The 18,819-nt window shown below is 32.7% G+C and overlaps 1 protein-coding gene across 1 annotated transcript in view; it reads right to left on the bottom strand.

Moving 5' to 3' along the window:
* Nucleotides 1-5,034: 5,034 nt before the first annotated feature.
* Smp_198970 (85 kD calcium-independent phospholipase A2 (ipla2), putative) overlaps nucleotides 5,035-18,819 on the bottom strand; it is a gene marked incomplete at its 5' end in the record, with an annotated part of 65,716 nt that continues 51,931 nt past the window's right edge. The window contains 6 exons of the mRNA XM_018796954.1: nucleotides 5,035-5,702; nucleotides 6,841-7,018; nucleotides 9,523-9,672; nucleotides 10,320-10,692; nucleotides 13,488-13,680; nucleotides 16,484-16,961. Coding sequence (XP_018646821.1) covers nucleotides 5,506-5,702; nucleotides 6,841-7,018; nucleotides 9,523-9,672; nucleotides 10,320-10,692; nucleotides 13,488-13,680; nucleotides 16,484-16,961 — 1,569 coding nt within the window. The 3' untranslated portion in view covers nucleotides 5,035-5,505. The remainder of the gene's footprint in view (nucleotides 5,703-6,840; nucleotides 7,019-9,522; nucleotides 9,673-10,319; nucleotides 10,693-13,487; nucleotides 13,681-16,483; nucleotides 16,962-18,819) is intronic.

Genomic DNA, 18,819 nt, shown 5'->3' with positions numbered 1-18,819 from the left:
TTCATCAAAATAAATAGTCAATTAGTAATAAATATACCTTTTGTTATATTCCAATGAGAAAAAAGGTTTATCTCTGACGTTTCGTGACTTAATGTAAGCGACTTCTTTAGATTAAATGAACCACCCAATTAAATTAACGCAAGTTTAAATAGTACTATATTCAGTATTAACCTTCTACCCAATGCTCAATTTACTGAAAATATCAAGTTCAACCTTGGCATTGATACCTATAAATAGTCAGTTATTAGAATAAATAAATAGTATCACATGATTACTTAGCGATAACCAGCCTACAAACAGAAATAACTTTCTCAAATACATATTTAATTCATCTATAAAAATCGTTTCTTGATTTCCAATCAGTCACTTAAGTGTCGAATTGTATCTTTATTGAGTTGACAGAAGTCACTTGATTCATATGTTAACAGTTTATTAGAAATTATTGTAATATGAAGTTGAATGCATTAAAATTGATTTTCTATGTAAAATGTAAATGAATCAAATGAATAAATTTGTGATTCAAAGTCGGTCTTTTTAATTCTTATCTTTTTCAACAAATTGCATGAAGTTTATATATTTATTAAATATACCTGACATAAAAGATATTTATAACTAAATGAAGACGACTCCGCCTGTAGCTCCTCCGGGGGCTACTGCCGGTCCCAAGCACGGGTAAAGAAGGAGGGTTGGGCATGGGGTTAGTGACCCCATCCCGTAGAAAACCAACTCGCTAAAAAACGCTAACCAGAAAAAAGTAAGAAGACGTGTTGATACGTAGACTCCAGTAAATTTGCTTCATTGTTTGAAGGGTCTTCGAAAACTTTAAAAGTATTAAGGTAAATGGGATAGCGTCTAGTGTAGCTTTAATTGAAGCATTTTCAATTGGTTTTGGACGCCGTCCTACTTAATTAAGTTTACACAACCGATTAGCACTATTAACTCAGATAAGTCAAAGAAGTGTGGCTTAAAGTTGAAATCACTAATCAATATTCGATTACCAGGTTACACTACTGTTAATCAACTTGACTGAATAGATTGGTACGATAATGAAGAACAAGTTGGATTGAATAGCGCAAATAAAATCACTGTACATTATTTCTTGCAGTAAGAAAGGAACTTCAGAAAATAACACTGTCTGTAACTCTGAAGAACCGTTAGTTAATCAAGGTACAACTCTTTGTATGCATTCAAAATTCATCTTGCAATACACTAGTAAAATGGACATATAGTACAAATTGTTGAGTTTAAAAACAGTGAATTATCTAGTTGGATTGTTCAGACTATGTAGCAGCATAAATGAAGCACACAAACAGAAAATACCAATCTATCGACTAACACAACAGTGTTTAAGTTTCAACAGACTACTTGCTAATACATGGAAATATTTAATAGCTGTCAAAATAGTGAGACCATAATTTATGGACGAACCAATCAGATTTGGGATAATAGGTCTTGGATTGATGCTCGAAATTCATTCACCTATTCGTCTAAATAGCGTTTTGGCATTTTAGCTTATGTCAGTTCGTGATGAAAATCCTAAATCTAATTCCTAACCCTAACCATCAACTGTATGTCATAATCTTTGTTCTTCACACAGGTTTACAACCGTCATTTAGCCCTAGTAAATTGGTGAACATTCTCAAGGTCACTATAGAGTCGCTCAAAGGTCGTCCATAAATTATAGTTTCACCAATATTTTTTATATTAAAACGTCTGTGTTTACATGTGGTCCCATATCTATGATGTAGATGGGGTCTAGCTCAACCTAATCACAGCTAGTTGATGATAAGGAGGCTGTCTAAAGCCCTGTAACTTAGTGCGTTAGGATAAACGATACATGACTAAACTGTTGACATAACTTGTCGAAATTCTAGTTGAAGTAAATTTCAATGACTTACCAAGATACAAACTATCTAGTATCTCACCTTGCTGTAATCAGTTTCAAATTTACTATTGTGTTTTATATCTCGTTCACTATTACTAACTTTGTTCATACAATGACGATATAGTTGAAAATAGCACACGTATTTTTACACAGGACGTATGAACAAAGCCCCTTTATCTTGTAGTAACGGTTGGTATGTTAAGCTCATATACTTTACTCTAGCTTCTGGATAAGCCAATTCACCTATCCATCTCCAATGCGTGTCGATTATGCTTCGCTCGCTGATATTCGCTCATGTGCTTATAACTTTCTGGCCTGCATCATTTGTATAAAACTGTAGTTGCCGCTTCTCTTTGCCTTCTGATTTTATGCGCCGTTAAAATTTGTATTATAACGGTCATCGAGGTGAACGATTAGCGAAGCACTGAAATCTAAAAAGTTCTATAAATGAATGTTTGATTAATTGTCGAAGTACTAGTTGTCATTTTAACAACAAAGACTTCGGAACATTATAATAAGTGGTAGTAGCAAAGAATTAGTTTACAAAACCTTTCTGGTGTGCTAAAGTTATTACCATTCTATACACGAATCACTGTTTATTTCAACATGATATACGTTTTCAATTTACCGTAAGATTACAGATGGAACAAAGTTGAAACTTCTATTTCCCTAACTTGAAAACCTGTAGTTATACAATGAAATGACTGTTTATCAATTGTTTAATTGTGAATACTAGTCAAGAAGCAACTCTCAATCAGTGGAAAATGACCTGAGATTCCATAGTAATTGTGTGTAATTATCCTGCATACAATAAACGTGAATCATTTTGATATAATAAATAAGCGGGTTCATTGAGATGCATTATCACCATACACTTTTCCCATAATATAATCCGAAATAGACTGTTCACTTCCCATCGACATTTGTTCCGTGTAGATTCGACTGGAATATATTTAAAATTTGTGATTCTTCTCTAACAACTCGGGGTAAAATAAGTAGCCTTGAATTAATAGTACACTACTACATTAGAAATGTAATGTATTCTGGATTCATATAAGCTCATAGTCTTTTATTTAGCAACAGTTAAAATCAAAATTCATGAAATTAATTTGTTTTTATAATATTGGTAAAGTATTTCAACTTGGCATACTAAAACTTTAGAAGTTCCCTTTTCAAATCAGAGATTTTCCTATTAAAGAATCAGTTGACAATTGTATTGTAATTTCGATTTCACTGAATTATTGTCTACTGACATTGAAGTAAGTGAATGTAATATGAAAAGTCTATTTAGAATTATTAATAGACTCCATTACGACCCTTTAATTCTACAAATGGATAGAGTTAAAAATAAACATTTGAATATATTTAAGTCAGAAGTTAGTGTTGTATTACTACATGCACGTAACTCTATACACACATATATTTATCTTGATGAAAGAAGAATAGTTTTCTAAATAGTCGTATGTAAACAACGAAGTCTGAAACAAAAGGCTTCAAGTGAGAAACGAAAAAGGAGATTACAATAGAGATCATCCAGTGATATTCAGATCGATCATATTTGAATCACTAAAAAATTCAGACGGTCAATGGGAGATGTGAGACTCAGGAGAGGAGCTGACATAGCATCAAATCACCATCTGGTAGTGGCCAAGATGAAATTGAAGCTTAAGAAGCACTGTACAACTGGATAAACACCATTACAAAAGCTTAGTACAGCCTCCATTCGGGACACTGAAACACTCGATGAAATTATAATGAATCTCAGCAACAGATTCCAAGCCTTACAAGATCTCCTCAAGGAAGAAGAAACTACAATGTAGAACAACTGGAGAAGGATTAAAGAAACAATAACCCCAACATGCTGGGATTTGGCTGATCACAAGAAGCACCTGCAAAAGGATGGTTCTCTATTCAAACCTTGAACATGATTCAAGAGAGGAAATACGAGATGACGTCGATCAGCAACAGTCGAACAAAATATAAGCAATCAGAGCGACCAGTCAAGAACACAGAAGGCGACCTAATAACGGAGATTCAAGAACAGAGGAGCATATGAGTAGAACACTTTGAAAAGGTCTTAGGTGGACCAGCCACACTGAACCTGCTGGACATCAAGCAGCACACACAGAACTTCCCACAGATTTTACCCCACTAGCAATGGAAGAAATCAGTGAGGCCATCAGACAAAAGTTGAGAAGCAGCATACCATATAGAGCACCTAAACAAGATTAGCATCCCCATAACTGAAGAACATCTGCAACTCAAAACAACTATCAGTCAACACAAAATTCAGGGTCTCATATTCCCTTCTCTTGCAGCTTTTTCCGCAGTTGTTGCTAGTTCTTCCATAAATTTCTACTTGTCGGTTTTAATTCTTTTCTTCACTTCCTTATTTGCTTCTACGTAGTCTGCTTGTGCTTTGACTTTCTCTGCTCGTGTTCGACGGTGAGACCCTTTCCTGGGCACTTCGCTATGATCGATTGCTTCCTCTCGTAAGACTGATCGTCATAGTCGCCGTTGCTATCGTCGATGTGCATAACTATAGAATAACTAGATTATTATATCTATGTACTGCTTTTATCATGAGCTTTAGGTCAAGCCACTAACTATTGCTACATGACTTACCATCCTTATTCTATTGCCAGTTTATCATTCACAGCAACTCCTACTCCCAGACACTTTTTGGCTTTATCATGTATATCGTTTCTTTCACTTTATGATGTGATGTGATCGAGTATGTCTGGATATAAAATACATAAGATTGGAATATAACATCCATATACTGAAGGCTGATAACCATGTTTTGGACTCAACGAATGGGGCAGGGAGGGAAGTTACCGAATAGAGGACCAATAAGAACTCAGGCGTGACTCAAAGCCACTAGTGCTGGTTGGCGTGTCACTGGTTAACTCAATGGCGAAGTCATAGAAATCGATATTTTGACTAGTAATTTTCTCATGTGACACTGGTGGGTGGCTATATGTAACAACAGAGGGGAGCTGATGGATCTTCAGATCACCATCTGGTAGTGGCCATGATGAAATTGAAGCTTAAGAAGCACTGAACAACTGGATAAACATCATCAGATTCAATCAGGTAGCTACCTACTATTATGGTGAAACTAATTAATTGTTAACAAAACACAGTTTCTCCCCCGTTAAAAAGTGATTTTTTTTCAAATGTATCAATTGATGATCTTAACACATTGGAAATAGGAATCGAAATAAAAAAAATAGGTTAGCTGATGGAAAAAAGCTTAAAGCAGTGTGTCTATATGTTTGCACACTGATTATCACGTAAATCGTTTTACAAAATAAGGTATTAAAATGTTTTTACTGAAAGTATAGATAAAATCAATTTTATACGATGAATAAGATATATAAAAAAAATCCCAAAAGCTTTATAAATGATTAGAAATCAAAGATCAAGAATTGATCAACAAAAGTTGGAACAATAACTTTCAGCAGAGAATCTTATTTCTTTCTGTAAAATCTGATGGAAGTACGTATGCAGAACAATGGTAAATTGTTTGATAATAATGGTCATAATAAACGAATCATTAAATAAATATCTCAAAAAATAACCTGTGAAACAAATGAATTTCTATATAAGAATACATTCTATTGCAGCAATGAAGCTAACAGCTCAATCCGTTCGTGAACTCGACGTAAATAAGTTTGAGTTTCAACAATCATCAGTAAAAGTTCTTTACTATCAGTGGAGTCAAGTCTAATATCAGTTGATAATGGAGGACTTAATCGAAAGAATGGTACTCCAAGTGAACCACACCATGCACTAGCACGATCAACAACCCGACCTAAAATGTTAAAAATTACAAAATAAATTTTTCATATGAAATGTTTATTTAGTAAACAATACAGAAACACAGTCAAACTGTGGTGTAGTCTACTTATATCCACATAAGTATTATATGGTGACAGTCAGACATAGAATGTATTTTGGTAGAAGATCGAGAAGGAAAGAACAGGAATTAAGCGCAATCAGTACGAAAATGCACGAACAATGAAATCAGGGAAGACGGACTGATATTTGCATAAGAAACAGTTAAGATTGAGACAATTGATTGTTATTTTGCACATTAACTTTTTACTGTATGGTTATCAGAATTTAGTGAGATAGGCTGTAATTTGTGCTTAAATACATTCGATTGTCCCCATTCGTGGTCTTGTTCACTACAAAACTACGCAAATTGATGTATTTAACTAGACGGAGAGAACTACCAGTTAGTTTAAAGTCAGATATGTGAAGATACTACAATCTTCATTTTCTTCCAACCATACCCATGAATAAGTTTCTTAGAAAGTCGCAAATGAATTGAAAATCCTGAACCAGTAAATGAAAGATTATGCAAATGAGCTTTTAAACATTTTGAGACACAAGATTTATTTCTTGAAAACTAGTCAAAGGAATAATAAGACAATCATCATACTTTTCAGTGGCTCTTTTTTGTTATTATGAAAAAGACAGTAATTAACAGGTATTACTAATTATCATTAATAAGAAACATTTATAGTTTAGGGTCAAAATGAAATTTATTTGACTCTTCTTCAGCCATGATATTTAATTATGGATATTTCACCATACAGCTAAATGGCTTCATCAACAACCAGTTAGCAATCGTCACAAAACTACTGTCTGGTAAATTGCTAACCGAGTAAGTGGTAGAGAGTGGACTCGTATAGCCCTGTGGTATACATACCCTATTGTGAAGTAGGTGGAACAGATTTAGAACGTGTAGTTTATTGATTAAACCCTTAGACAACCGAATTACACATCCAAAACTGTCACTCGCTATTTTTTTGCCTACCCTTTTATGGATGGCTTGTTTGTGTCGCTTTTTGTTTTGAGGTACCATTATTTACAGTTAATTAACTGTATTAGAGTTACTAGTTTCACATGAAATTTAATTTTTTTAAAGCTATCGAACAACTCACCATCTGACATGGTTGCAATTTCGACTAGAATACGACCAAGAAATCCGAAACCACGTACAGATCGATATGTTTCCATAATATTTTGTGGACGAAATACATCTACTGTCTCTACAGGCATTACAGGCAACCGTCCAGTCCCAAGAGAAACAACCGCTGCTATAGGAGTTATAGGTTTATTCTAAAATGTCGAAAGAAGTATTACTTTAAAATACATGATAATTAGTGCAATTACTGAACGTTTTGAGTGGTAAAAACAACCTACACTTTTAGTTTCAGCAGTTATAGTGTGGATTATATGTTGTAATTGCTAAACTGTTTAAGTTAAACAAACTTCTTAGTTAGTTCATATAGTTGTATCCTTTGGATAGTCTTGGAAGCCGACCGGAAAGGGTTTAAACTCCGTGGGGAGTTTCAGCTCCCTTAAGACTGCAGCCAGGGCTTGTTGACAAATTTCAACTGGCACAAAACCTAGGTATAAAATTGCTAACTGATTACCTTACACTGCCTAACGATATTCGCAAATACTTTGAACTTTCATAGTAATATACAGAAATAATTTCCTTATAAAATATGGTACCTGTAATCTTTTCAACAAACACACAAACAAATTCGAAAAACTTAACATATTATAGTCTATTGATCACTATTAATGATAAATGTCACGTGATATAAACCCTGTTAGTAATAACTTCCTACAGATTCTACAGCGAGGTGAAATGTTCTACAGACGAAGTTCTAACCATGGATGCTTCTAAACTGCTGAATACAATAACCTAAATATCACGTTCAAGTAAAAACGGACTCTTGGATATCGGTGGCAGTAAGCTCGTACGTGTATCAAAATAATTTCGATGCGCAAAAAGGGACAAATCCCAAACCTAGTATTTTATGAAGTATGCTCCTAAGAAGTTCCAATAAGGCATCTAATGTTCGTCGATCGTAGGATTTTAGAAATTCTGGTCATTTGCACATTTCCATTATAACTGTTACACACCAAGGTTTTTTTCACTGTTTATAAAATGATATAATTAGCCATAAAATTAGTTAAAGGATGGATGAGTAACCTCTGACTTCCACATCTTAACTAATAGTTCATTTAATCACATTAATAATCACTAAAACGAAATTCGATAGCTCATGAAAGCAGAACTTTAGCACTCATCCTTCTTCCAATTTGGAGTTCAGTGGAGAACCAATTTTTACGTCGATTGACTACTATGGTTTATACAGAGTCTTGTTAATCCACCTACCCTAACTTACGACAGTAACCCTATCCATCTCTTCGTCTCTTAACAATCACTACTCGCTATATATAAGTACATCAATTCGTCATCGCATTTAGAGTTGAGTAACCTAACTAACTGCAGCGAAGCTATTCTAACCTACAAATATAGATTACTTTTTCATTTGACAAAACATTTCAATATTTATCTTTGACTAGGAGAAAGTTCAGGATAATCAGGAAGAAACAAACCATCGGTCGATAAAGCTCAATACTGAGATACTCAAACGATGTCAAACATTTTGGATACGAGTTAAAGAAATGACAAGTCGGGATAAAAAGACGATTTCACGTCTCCCCTTACACAGTGCAACATTTTTTCAGGTTAATATGTTTCATAATCATTAAGTGCCACCTTTGATCAGTATGATAGGTGTGAACATCCTCCCAGTGTGACAGTTATATTCTTCGTGTCATTCTGTATGAATTTCATATATGTTTTACAGTAACCTTGTGCATCTTTTCATTTATATGATGTTTACTAACGATTTATCAAGTGTGTGTAAAATCAGTGTATAAATGAATGTATTTGGTTTAGTGATGAGGTGATTTTAGATGGATTGTGTGGAAGACGTGTTTTTGGAGAGTCAATAAATTTACACTCGTACCAGTCCTTATGTTATCAATTTGTGTTATGGGGATCGCAATGATTCCCCGTTTCCGAGTATAAGCAGTAAGACAGTGGGTATTACGGACGCAACACAAGAAATAACAGGAAATAGCCAAAATTAGTGATTAAGAAACCTATGTATGATAACTATTAATTGAACATTTTAATTCAATTTAAAACGTTGAAAACAAAAAGTTGAGTGAACGGATCTCTTTTAAGCGAATTTATTATCAAGTAACACGATCTTATATATTTATTAAATTTGAAGTAGCATATACTACATTCGTGAATATCTTGATCTCAATAACATAAATGTAGACTTTCCGACTAACTACTTGAAAGAGCTCTTGTTACGTCATACCTTTAATGTCCAGTTTAGTTTTAACAAAAATCATATACACAAAGAGTTGGCACCGCAACCGGGTCCTCACTGGCCTCAATCATAGCAGACTGTTTCATTCATATATATATATAATCGATTGACGGCCAAACTAAGTTGTACAACTAGATAACAAATTCACTGAAAAGGGATCCCTTCGCTGAACTTCTTGTTTTGAATTTTAATTCGAAGTATCACAAGTATAGACTTATTGATGTGTAGCTTGTCTTGCTCTTCTACTTTTTTTAAATTTCTTTCTGTTTTTCATTACTGGATTATGTTAACAGGCTATTAGACCAGTGTCATAATTGTTATTGTCCGGGTAATGTCATATATTCTCATTACAGCATATGTATGACTTGATATTCTGTAATTTATAAAAAATTCCACATATTTAAATGAATGACTTACTTTTAAACGTTGTAAAAGTTGTAATTCTTGAATTTCTGTTAAAACATCTAATGTTGGATTATTTGAAATTAATCCACCATCCAAAAAACGCCCACAAGGTCTAAAATATGTCGGTGCAGCGCTTGAAGCCCGAGCAGCTTTCCAAATTGGCTAGATAATAATAAAAGTAATAAGTGTATTAAACTGTAAGAAGTATTATTAGTGTTTTGTGAAATTATTCAACAAATAAGTAATAATATCTGGACAATAGATAATAAAGCATAAAACTGGTCAACAATAGTGATCAGTTAAAGGAGTTCAAAATCGTTTAAATCAAAATTAAATGCTTATGAAAAAAACTGGTTCTTAAATGAAGTATAAATGTATGCATAAGAATTCAATTTAGGATGTAATGAAGTATAGCTATTCAAACCTGAAAAGTCTTCAGAAAACTAACAGAACATGAGACAAATAATATTAATTAACGGAAATAGCTATTTATAATACTGTTATATGAACTGAACTTTTAATCACTATTTATCGAAATACTAGGGATATTGCTCAGTTTCCTAAACCGGAGGTGATAAAATGGGAATTTGAATCTATGACCTACTGGTTTAAAGCTAAATGTTATAACACTTGAGTCATCGTTCCAAATACCTTTAAGTGACTAAAATATTTCATAGGAAAATTATTTACAGTGTTTTAAAATCCGATTTCATTATATTTATTTCTACATGACCATGTATCTTTATCATTTTGAAATGAACAAAATTCTTGCCATTCTTTGCTTTTTTATAACTACGAAATAGACTTACATGTTCGTTATCTGAAGGCATTTTTTCAAATGGATTATTTAATTCAGTGTCAGATGTTGAAAGGTTGGTACTTGTTTCACTACCTATTAACAATCCTTGAGCATTTGAGAAAAAATTTAAAATAGATTGAGAAGTTGAAAGTGTTGATGATTTTGAAGATTGGGTTTCACGATCAAGCTCAGAGACGGAAGAAATAGATCGATGGTGAGCTAATCCATTATTTCTTTTGTGTGTTGGTTGATACACAGAAGACTTTAATCCAGATTGACGTGCTTCTAAAATTTGTTGTATTCGAGTACGGGGAGATTTATAGTTTCTGAACATGTGCAATATTGGTGGACATCGATCACTGACAAGTGTGGTCACAGCAACTCTAATATTTTTAGAATGAATAAACATATGTAAATTACTTGAAGAAACTATTTTGATGCAGAACAACTTAACGTAAAACAATGCTACCTGTGTTATTGAGAAATTAATGCTTGGTTTGTCTAAAAAAATCCAAATGAGATTAGTAAGAGATATTAAACCAAACAGTAACGTATTTCAGTGTATTATAAATTCATGACATATCTGATCGCCGAACTGAAAAATAGTTCTATAGAGAGAGGTTATGAAATTACTAGCTTATTAAACAGCTTACTTTTTAGTTATAAAACAATATATTTATGATCATTGACTAGTGAAGTTTAATCGGTATCAGGTGTGAGACAGTTATTCACCTCAAGCAATGGATGAGGATTGCGCAGTATCGTGAATTGGTTGGAGTTAGGCGTTAACATCGTTGGTGCAGGCTCAGGCGTTCATGCCCAAGACTAAAGATCCTGAGTTCAATTAACGTATACATGTTGTGGATGGGCACCGCTGAGGAGTTCCATGATAGGACAAAACGTCCGTCCAGTATTTTTAGGTTTTCAACGGGAGTTTAGCTAAGATCAGTTCGTGATTTAAGCTGTGAAAATATTTGTGATATCTCAATGAGCAGAATTTCAAATTTCTAGCGTTTCATGACCTACTATAAGCCACTTCTTCACACTACATAAATAACTGAATTGAATTCACACAAGTTTGAATAGTGTAAAAGAACAATGAAGATGTTTTGGTAAAGGTAATTATGTGTGAGACTTCACCACCATACAGATAATATTTTTATATGATGGTGGGTACAAAAAATGAGCGACTTGTAATATGAAGGAGTACAGTTAAAAATTGTGTGTAAATTGTGAGAAATGAACAGAGTTAAATGTGGTTGTTTGGATAAACAATCCAAGTTGGATGCATAGTCAAGGTTTCTTTTTTGTTGAGGGCAAAGGGATCTAGCATCATACGTAATGTTTTAACTACTCTCCTTCCTTTATAGTTGAGATAAACTTTTATGGATTATTTTGATATTTTTAATATCGAGATCGTGGTTATTGATTTCAGTATGTAGCATTATTGCCGATTTAATTTGTAAATTTTCCAGCTCTATAAGATTATTTGGTCCCCTTTGGAAGCTTAAATGTTCCTTGGGATGAGTCGAGATTTCAAGAGATTCTCAAACACAGAATGGATCACAGTCAACACAATTTAATATATAGATCCAATTTTCTATGCGGATGTCAGCTATATCTTTTCTTCATCTGAAACCAAAGCATTCCGAAAAGTATTGATGTTTGACAGAAAGCTTTAACTCTGTATGTTTTCAAGATGGGTTCCAATTCTTCTGTTATATCGCGGCAGTAAGATGAAACTACGGTACCAGTCCAGGATACTTCATTAGAATTGTTAAAGATGGATGGTTTCATTTTAAAATGATTTTAATAATAATATGAAAATCGGTAAATTGAAAGATGATTAGTATGTTGTTTTTTCTCTCAGATCTTCTAAGTAGATTGATTACCGGGGAAAGTTTTGGACTGAACGGATAAGCAGATTTGTATCGATGTACCTATTTGAATGTATTGCTTTATTATTAATTGGCTAAATACCGAAAACCCATACAATCACATCGTTACACAAATTTCAACCCTGCACATCCCATCTGGGGTTGAAAAAAAAATCCGATAAACTAATTTTATTTAATTTCATATCTTTCAATTCTCTAAAAAATTGTAAATTTAAAACAATTACATCAAATTTCAATATGACTATTGTTTGATTACACTTTTTGTTAACTGATTTACAAACTGTCCTTGCTGTAATTACTAATACGCAGCTTTAACAGTTCATCTAATCCATAGATAACAATTTATTCGTATCCACAATGGTTGACTGCATCATGAAATCTCTTTTATACTTATTTCACGACTAGATAAACTGAACTTGTATTATTTTTGAGCAACTAAACGAGTCTCAAGGGAATTAACTGTTTACATAGAATTCTTAAATGAACAGAATAGTTCTGTCAAAGATCTAATCAAATCAAAATTAATTGTCATTATAGAACGACTACAACTAGATATGAAACTAGTGTTAATTATCTATCACATTCGAGAGTACATCTCCTCACCAAGATGAATAGACAATCTCACACGAAATCAAATTTAGAGCCTATTGGTAAATTATAATCAAGCAAAGTGAATGTGTGAACAGACAGAATAGTAGTTGTATTATTCAGCTAACTGACCGGAGAGTTCCAAGACATACCCAACTGGAATATGTCCAAATAACTAAACAGTATTGTGTTTGATCTGAATGATGGAAGTTCTAGCCAAGATCATATATAAAGTAACTAGTATTCCAAAAGTCTAAAATAGTATTAACTAAATATAAATTAATCTTATAATTTATAAATGAATGTACCAATTACAGAAACAACAATTAAATTGTTCGTATAGATTTATTTTCAAGTAAAAGAAGCACTTATTAAGTGGCTAAGTATATGCGAATATTTATTATGAAATCAAAGTGACTATTTTTATACGCAAAAAAACTCCGTTAAATTAAAACAGTCTATGAGTGGTTTACTTGTTAGTTAACAAATGAATGAAATAAAGGTCATAAAAATAGTTATTAATCTTTTACTTCTGACCAATGTAATAGTCTTGTACTGAATCTATTCACTAGTCTATACACTACTTTTATTCTGATCCAGTGTTCATTCCTATCAATCTTTGCTAAAATATGTTTCTTTTTAAACAGTCAATATAATAAATTAAACCGATAAAAGCACATTATATTTACTACCTGATTGTTTTTAAATCAGTCATCACAGTATTATCACCGAATTCATCACGCATTAACATTTCTAATGGTTCCGGTGGATATGGTCGTTTACCACAGAAGATAAGATCTTTAAATCGAAATAGTAATGTACGACAACAATGTAAACATTTGCCAGATATTATGAATAATGATATCGCTGCACCAGTTGAGGTACCTATAAGATAAATAACATAAATAAGTAAAAATAAAGTGACAAACACACACAAAACAAGTCGTAACGAATTTTGGATTACATACTACATAACAACTTTACAACAATGACTTACGTATTTTAATGTACAAAATGTGTATGATCACAAGTAGAATACTACACCCTTATATTCTGAAAAGTGTTCACAAAAACGATAAACGTAGGTTGGAATTTACGAAGAGACGATGTACAGTTTACATTCCTTGAAATAATTATACTTTAAACTACAAATCCAGATGCATTAGGCCTGAAACTGACTTTTTATGGAGGCCGAATGTAATCTTTTTTCAAAATGCTAAAAAAAATAACTTTTACAGTCACTGCTGCAATTCAATATGTAGAGACACGCAATTTCAGCATTTGTAACTATACATTGAAAGTGAAAATGTTTCATTCTAAGTCTTCTCTCCGTATCAATGACTTTACAAGTAAATTTTCAAGACTCTGGAATAGTTTGCCGCCAATCTAACATCACTACCAACATTTGTTCGAGAAATTTATGGTCACCTCTTCCTCTCCGAAACTCCCTTAAAAATACGCCTGTTTACATAGCTCATTCTACAAAAGAAATTATAAAGACATTAAAAGTCTGAACACTGTTTTTACTGGGCATACTTACTAAGCTTACCTTCTTGCAAATATTTTACACCTACTCTATCACCGGTTAATCTAATTAACTGAATATATATCTAAATCAGTAAGTCATAAAGCTACTTAGCAACCCTATAACGGCAAACATGTAACAGTAATTTTTATTGCTATTATTCTGCGCTTTTTTTCTTTAGTTCCAGATTGTTGCAATTACTCTTTAATGGCACTGGAGATAATCTTAGTCCCCCTACTGATATGTTTGAAGAGATTATGGGATAATCTAAAAATCAGCGAACGGAATGAAGGATCAGTGATGCAACGATAAGACAGTTAAACTATTCCAATGAGTCCTAGCCCTGTTAACTAGAGGGAGAAGTCTAGGTTCAGATGAGGGGAAGTATGTTTCACAAGCAGCCAGAAGCACGAACAACAACAAGCACATAGCTCAAGCGTATATATACACCATAAAAATGTCTTTAGGAAACATCACAAAATAGCATATTAAGAGACAACGAACCAATGATATTTAGATTCCTTTCAAGTGGGAAATACAATCTGAAGGTAAAAATGGGTGTTTTTGGCGCGAAAACTAGAAGTTCGAATTTTCAAAATAAAATTACAAAAATAAGACGTTCACCAAGTGATTTCTGAAGAGCTAGCATCCCCAACACCCACTAAGAATTAATGGTTTCACTCTGTTTCCTCCTTGGGAAGAATATCCCGAAACTATTAATGAACTACATCATTTCAGACAACATAACTATGTATCTCTGCGCTTTACATGTAACATTACTTTATGTATCAACCAAATCATGCCTGTAAATTTAGTATGCATTCTGTAGTAATGTAGGGAAATAATACTTTATTTATTTACGTAAATGACACCAAATGTTGTTAGTTGGTTAGAAGTAATCGGTAAGAAAGCTTTAATCTATATTTGTGGTAGTAAACATTCATTAATAAGGCATACACTTTCACAATCCTGTATGGAATGTTGCTCTCCGTAGAATGGAAATTCGCGTCATTCAGTGACATATTGATTATCATTAAGTGAGCAGTTAGTATTAATAAAAGCATGTTAAACAGTAAACACATGAAAATGAAACGAAAACAACACGTTTCAATGATAAAAGTTCACTATGGCGACTATCATTATTATTATTATTAAACATAAATCATAAGATGAATAAGAATGTACTTTGGAAAACAACAATTAAAATTGTTTAGTTGTAAAATGTTGTTTAAATAATAACCTATTTAATGATGTAAACAGATTTTATAAAAACGTCCGCGTTCTTTTTTTTTAGAGATATGTTCTTCACGGAATAATAGATTATCCAAATAAAATTGACCTGCTGAATTTTAACCACATTTTTCTATACTAATGTGTTAGTGTTTCACTTTACCGAATCGTGATTAATTACTCAATGAAGCAGAGAAAACCTTAAATGTGAAAAGTGTAAACTAAAAAGTATGTTATATACTAATTCTTATAAGAAAATACCTTGACTTTTGGTGATCTAGACAACAACAACAACAAAAAAGCAAATAAAAACTAACTGGAAATAACTATAAAAATTGGCAAAAAGTAACACTACTGTACTACGGTTCAGTTTGTTACACATTCTAAATTCATAGAAAAAGATGAAATACTATATTTGCCACTAGATTATTGATAACTTCTATAATCAACTCTATATTTCCGTGTTTTAATGTGAACTGTTGGTTGGAGTAGGAATAAATTGGGAATGGTTAATCCGAAAAATTACATCAGTCCATAAGACATTAAAAATTGAGCTGAGGCACGTAAGAGTTCATGATCCATTAGATTATTATGATCAGTGGATGGAGACGTTGGGTGTAGTGGCTCAGAATCGATCACATTGATTTAAACGGATTCACTCTCTATTTTCCTCTAGATCTTGAATTATAGTATCCTTTTACAGTATTATTTTAGGACCATATTTTCAATATTTGATCTTTCCTATTATGATTGCTACAAAATTATTCAAGCTTCTCTCCCATTAATCTTGTTGTGCTGATGTGAGATAGCAACTTTGGCCATACACTAAGTTGACTATATCTGAAACATTCGTTTAAAATGACCCTCAGGAATCAATAATAATCATGATCAATAAGACATACATAAACAAATATTATTGATGAAAAATATTACCAATGATCCAATCAAATAATTCTGTAATTTTCTTTCCAGATGCTATTTCTAAAGCACGAAGTAATTGTACGATAACTAGTCCACGCATACCACCACCATCAAGCGATAGAACACGAAGACCATTAGGTCCAATTTTCCATTTTTTGGGTTTTTTGACACGATGTTGATTACCGGTAAAATTACAATTATTATGATCATCATCATCTGTATTTAAGTCAGATAGTCGATTATGATTGATGAATTTGTCAAAATCTTTATTTTTAGATATATCAACAATATCAGGGTTTGTAGGGATAGTGTCCAAAGTACTAGCAGTAGTGCAATTTGTTGTTGTTGTCATTGATGATGTGTCTAAATCCATAGGTATTCCATTATGTTTAACGAATACTGAACGATCACAAACACATTTTGTGGGCTTGAAATTAAATGTTACCTCTGGTGGTAAATGTACTTTCTTGGGATTTGTATCGCCAGATGACTAAATGTTCAATGGTTAAAATAAAAAAAGGTGAAAATTTTAAATATGAGAAACCTATTGTAGCAAAGTGATGTTACAAGCATACAAAGGGAAACACAAATCGATCAGTATAAAATACAATCAAATGATCATGTATAGTTTTTCTCATTTTGAACTATAAGTGACATTTATTAGTTAAGGACTGATGACACCATTCAGCTAATTTAAACAAACCAGATAAAGACAGGCTTGAACTAGTGATTAGGGGTATAACAGTAAACTTTTTGACGTACTAAGTCACATACTAATGCTTCCCACCATTATCACATAGTGGTATTGTAAAAGGAAGAAAGTAAGTGGACAGTAAAAAAGAGTGTAAACACTTTACGATCTGTTCATTAGGACATTCTAACAGTGATAGATATGGTATTTAAAGAGAAAAAAATGGGGTATACCAACTCGAGGCATATAATTTCAAAGCAAGAGAGTAAGCCAATCGATGTGATTGTGAATATGGAATAAATTATTAAAATGAGTTAAGTGTGATATATATCTGATTACTACTCAAGTAAATACCTGATATTAACTTGAATGAGAACCGGGAGTATGATGAGTTATTAATGTCATTCGAATAAATGAATATAAAGTGAAATAATGTCTGATATCCTAGTATGCAACTACGTATCTAAGTGTTTTTATATTTATTAAGAAGTACATTAGGTTACTTACATTAAAGATACAAATTAAAGATAAAATAACAAAGAAATAATGGATTTAAGGAACAAACGAAAAAAATGATCAACACACTATGACTAAACAAAAAATAATAGTTATATCAAGTGATATTTATCACGAACTGACATAAGCTGTGGTATCATTGAAAGACAAAGAGTGCTGGACAGGTGTTTTGTTCTAGTGTGAGATCTCTGATTATTCACCCACGAAATTTCGAGTGAACGAACTCAGAACCTTCAAATCCCAAAGCAAAAACTAAACATTTGAGTCACGCGGTTGAAATCCAATGATTTGTACTTTCAACATCAATTAATCCCCAATTTAGCACAACGATCATAAAATGAAAATGGTAACCACTGTTTCGGTATCGACATGGATGACCTCAACCGGCTACGGTTTCTCATGAGAACTCCCCGAAAGTAATGATCACACTGGCCAATAACAAGGAGTTAGTGTTTTAATTTACTAATGGGATGTAAATATGCTAACACTAAGGATGAATTATTACTTACTTGCAAATAGTTATTCAAACGACGTTATACAAGTGTTATAAAGATATTTACAGTCTTTGAACATCAGTCCATTAAATTTCCCAGGGAGGTTAAAGAGAGCCCAAATCCTTAGTTGGTTTTTTACGTGACAGTATTCAAAAACTGTTACAATATCCTCAAAGATATTGACTTCCCATCTTGAAAACATCGTGCACATAAATATATATATATATTCCTCTTTCAATTCAAGTACTTATCTTAACTCCACTTTCTGTGTCACTGAAGATTACAACAACCTGAATGACAAGTAAACTTTAGTGTGACTGATGGTTCAAAATGATTTGTGTTCCACTAGCAGTTAACAGCTGCTATGGGATTCGCTTTGAAAATTCCACCTTGCTGAACTGACGTACATATATGTCATACTCTACGTTGTATATGACTTAATGGTTTAAAAATCTATAATTATCAATGAAAAGTTGTTAACATTTGATAAACAACTACGATAAGATCTCAGTTGAGCGTACGGCGATCGCTGTTTATGAACAACAAAAATTATTTCCAGTACGTAAACTCGATGTTACAGAAACTGGTTACAGAACACTAATAATAATCTCCAAACATAGAATCCAGAAAGAAAGCAGCATTAGTAC

Source organism: Schistosoma mansoni (genome assembly GCF_000237925.1).
Source record: "Schistosoma mansoni, WGS project CABG00000000 data, supercontig 0169, strain Puerto Rico, whole genome shotgun sequence".
Taxonomy (NCBI): domain Eukaryota; kingdom Metazoa; phylum Platyhelminthes; class Trematoda; order Strigeidida; family Schistosomatidae; genus Schistosoma; species Schistosoma mansoni.
The sequence above is the reverse complement of the archived record's forward strand: the minus strand, read 5'-3'. Positions and strand labels throughout refer to the sequence as shown.